Source organism: Telopea speciosissima, chromosome 7 (assembly GCF_018873765.1).
Source record: "Telopea speciosissima isolate NSW1024214 ecotype Mountain lineage chromosome 7, Tspe_v1, whole genome shotgun sequence".
NCBI classification, from domain to species: Eukaryota; Viridiplantae; Streptophyta; class Magnoliopsida; order Proteales; family Proteaceae; genus Telopea; species Telopea speciosissima.
This window is the reverse complement of record NC_057922.1, coordinates 52,847,253-52,851,518: the sequence shown is the minus strand read 5'-3', so window position 1 is coordinate 52,851,518 and position 4,266 is coordinate 52,847,253. Positions and strand designations below refer to the sequence as shown.

The 4,266-nt window shown below is 37.3% G+C and overlaps 1 protein-coding gene across 1 annotated transcript; it reads right to left on the bottom strand.

Annotated features, from left to right (window-relative positions):
* Nucleotides 1–380: 380 nt before the first annotated feature.
* Nucleotides 381–2,023, bottom strand: LOC122666634 (dnaJ homolog subfamily B member 3). The gene is made up of 5 exons (XM_043862670.1): nt 1,772–2,023; nt 1,567–1,654; nt 1,381–1,451; nt 1,212–1,268; nt 381–839 (listed from the first exon to the last, which is right to left on the bottom strand). Exons 1-5 carry the CDS (start codon nt 1,877–1,879, stop codon nt 651–653), a joined length of 513 nt encoding a protein of 170 aa, XP_043718605.1. The 5' UTR covers nt 1,880–2,023; the 3' UTR covers nt 381–650.
* Nucleotides 2,024–4,266: the final 2,243 nt, after the last annotated feature.

Genomic DNA, 4,266 nt, shown 5'->3' with positions numbered 1-4,266 from the left:
AAGGATTGGATGTGAGGATATATAATATTGGGTTCCCTCCCCTTGTAGACCAATTTATGAGAGTGAGTTTTTCTCGATCAAGCTCCTAACACAGTTCTCCCAAAGGAGTAGCAAACCACCAAGGCAAACCCTGGATCGACCCTTGATTCTATACTTGGATACATATAAGTTAAGAAAAATAATACAAAAACCTCAATTATGATACCATGTTGAAGGATCCAATCCAAAATCTTACCTATTAGATGCACATAGCTCTTCAAATATATATGAAGTCACCAAAGAACTCAATGTAAGACTACAAGGCACAACACATCATTGGTACATCACAAGAAAATTGATAAATTAAGGGCACAACATATTTCACATAAGGAGCGATAATGAGAGAGAGAGAAGGGAATTTCATTTCAATGATTAGGGGGCTAAAAAAAACCCTTAAGACCAATGACTACAACTCCCCCAACCCAAGTAAACCAAGAACTAAATTAAAACCTAAAAACACAACCAACAACCTCCATCTCCACCTCCATCAATGTTGATTTTTGATTACTCTTTTCTTTTTCCTCCTGGTCCTAGGTTAAAGCGTTCAAAAGTAGAAAAGAAGAATTACAACATACAGAAGTTGAAGAACAATTGAGTTAAATAACCGTTCGTCACTTTCTACAATCAGAAACGGAAATAGAAACGCTCACACGGGAAGTACTCCGTTTCGTGGAGTTTCCCTTAGATGTCGGCACGCGTGTCCTCTTCCCACCCGTGCGATCCGTTTCAACATGATTTTTCATCCCATCCCCTCCAGCCATCTCCGCAAACATCTTCTGAAGGTCCTCAAAACTGTCCTCCTGCACATACCCACCATCCCAACAACCAAAATTTCCATCAGTTTCCTTTCCTCTATCTTGTTCTCAAATGACCATTGTGGGCCCCCCCCTCCCCTTCCATTAACTGCATATTAAGCTGTGTTTGGTTGAAAGGGAAAGAATATAATATAAAAAAATTTTAAAATATAAATTACCGTAATCACAATTAGTGATGATAATGATCATATCATTAATCCTAAAATGTTTTAATTTTGTATTTAATATTACACAAATTTAAAATAAACTGCCCATGATACATAAGTTTTCTAATTTCCCTTCCCCTTCCCCTTCCCGTTCCCGGACCTTCCACCCAGAGTTCCACACAGAGGCATAAAGTTGGGGGGAAATGCATACCTCAGCTCTAACATTGTCCATCATTGATAGCATCTCTTGCATGAACTCAGAAAAGCCCTGTTTTTTTCCCCAAAAATTTATCAACTTTCATATTGAAAAAAAAAAAAAGATGAACCATCAAGGCTTTAAATAAACACAAAAAAGTAGTATGAAAGGGGAGATAACCGACTTCATCTTCTTCTTCGAATGGATCGTACAAGCCGGCATCGTACATTGATCGCTTCCCCTTATCAGACAAAACTGCAGGGTACATCGAAATTTAGCGAAAGCAATTTTCTTTAAGCAATCTACAATCAGTGCATGGTAGTCGTTGTGAAAGGAATAGCAAATCGTAGTTAGCCTCTGCAAAACCTACCGGAATAAGCCTCTTGGATTTGCTGAAACCGCCTGTTGGCTTCCCCGGCGACCTTTGGATTTCTAGTCCACCTATCTGGATGCCATTTCTTCACCCCCACAACAAACAAAAAAAGAACAAAAATATAAACATCTAATGACCGAAAGAGACTACGCAATACTTCAAAAGAAAGCAAGAAGAGGAGAAAGAAAGGGGAACAACTGACCAAAGCAAGCTTTCGATATGCGCCACGGATTTCAGAGAAGGAGGCATCCCTACGGATCCCGAGAACGGAATAGTAGCAGGACTCGTCGGATCCCCCTTCTCGATCCATCTCTTCCGGTGATTTGAGAACAAAGCAGAAGCGATGGAGATAAATCTGAGCCTAGTATAACATACAGAAAACCAAACGAAACAGAAAAAACAGAGGAGAATAGAGAAGCTCTCTTCAGTCTTCCCCGCAATTCTCTGGAAAATTATAACGGAAGAAGAAGAAAGATTACAGAGAGAGGAAGAGAGATGGTTTCTGAATTAAATCCTCATAATCATATACGCCTTTGGAAAAATATCTGCCCCGGGCCAAGTCCGGACTCTGGAGTCCGGATTTCTTAAACTTGAGGAAACTTCGAGAGACTATGGCTGCTAGATATTTTCTTGGACTACATATCGAAATGCCACTGATCCTTAATCAAATTACATTAATGCCATGAGTTTCTGACACACGTGTTGTGTGACAAGACGTTTTCTCTTCCGTCCCGTTTCTCTATGCTTTGCTTGATATTGAGACGAATAAGGAATCGACATTTGTTGATAAACGAATGGCCATGCTTTAATCTAAGCTTTTGGCAAATAGGAATCTCTATAATGGACCATATATACTATAAAGTGACTAACCCCAGTTATACCACTTGTGTGCCTATCTTACGGCCAGATGCCAATCAGACGGATGTCATTATATTGCTCTGCCTTACAAGACAAAGACTTTGTGGTTGAAACTTGGGCCATGGTTTTAGTCCACGGTATTAAAACGGGTATCGATCAACCCGAAAATCGATATAATATCAGATTGGTATCAGCGTAGATACGTCCTATCGAACAAATTTATCCTTGATTTTGATTCTCATTTAAAATTGGGTTTTTGATTATTTATTCATTGTCCATTTCGTGTCACTGATACAATATCAACACGGTACCAAGATCAATCACTTGCAAAACTATTAGGTATCGCCCATATACCATACTAATATCTCAAACCATGATTAGGGATTAGGGTTTTTGTGTTTTTGTGTTTTTTTTTTTTTTTTTGAGAAAAAACAATGAGAAAGCAAGAGTTTAAATTCCAATCCAATGGAAGCCTGGTTTATAGAATATAAAACTTTTTTTTTTTTGGTAAATTATAGAATATATAACTAAGAACAAAGAACAAGTGAAGCAAAATAAATACCAACCAATAAAATGGATAGCAATTGTGGTTGGTTATGGAAAGTGCTTGGAGGTCATTCGGCTGAATTCGATGTCTTATGCTCAAGTCCTCATTTGTGGCTAAAATGATATATAGCCACAAGCTGATTTTTTTTTTTTTTTTTAGTAAGTAGAGTTTGAAATCTAATAGATGACAATGTTGCAAAATAGGTTATTAGGGTTATGGAGTCTTCTTTTGCTTGGGATTTATTCTTATAACCCCTTTTCTGACTTGTAAGCCATAATAAAATTTTCCATTGATGGGTTTCCCACACACAATGGTACTTTTGGTAATCATAATTTTTCGAGAGCCTTCTTCTAACTAATAATAAATCCATGATGGATTTGTACATACTATTAGTTAGAGGGTTCCCCATGACGCCAGTGTGGGGGAAATCTTCGCACCGCACAAATGATAATGCGTGGAATGGCATATTCCACATGTGACCCACATAGCCAAGTTAAGAAAGAAAAAAAAGCTCATATGAGAGGCAAATAGTATTCCAATGATGTAGGAAACTTTATCCCATACTATTATTTATCAATTTGTATTTTATGGCAAAGGATATTTCCCTTCCTAATTTTGCAGTGCCTAACTGTCAATCCCATTTTTATTTTATTTTATTTTTTTTGTATTTTGATGAATAATTCTCAAGCTATTGTTCTTTATGTATACAAGTAAAAGAGAACGAAAGAGAATGAAAGAAAATGAAATTAAATATAATAATAAGAAAAAAGAATCTTGTAACCAAAATTGTTTAACTAACTTTAAATATGAGCAAAATATGGGAATTGAATTTTTCAAATATTTTTCTGTCTTATCATATTGTATCTTTAAATCTTTGTATTTTGTCTTTTTTTTGGTAGAAAGCAAGGCTATTCATTCATGCTCGCCCAACGCCAAAAGAAAGAAAACAAGAAACATAATGTAGATAGCTGACATGTGAAACACAAGGATTCAAAACCGACAAGGTTCAGAAACCAAGGAGAGACATATGGTCCTGACATACATGTCATAGGCGGGACCGATCGGGGGAGGGAACAGGTAATAACCACATCCCAAGGAAACTCGTTGTAGACACAGCATACATAATGAAGCACATGCACGAACGTGCCATAAAAAAGGAATACATCAACAATAAACCAAAAGAAAACATCATTTTTTATGTCGCATGCCAGACACGCCCCTTGGAGACAGGGAATGTCACAGTATGCACGCGGCCCAATGAAGTTCTTGATGGTCGTTGCATCGATTCCAGG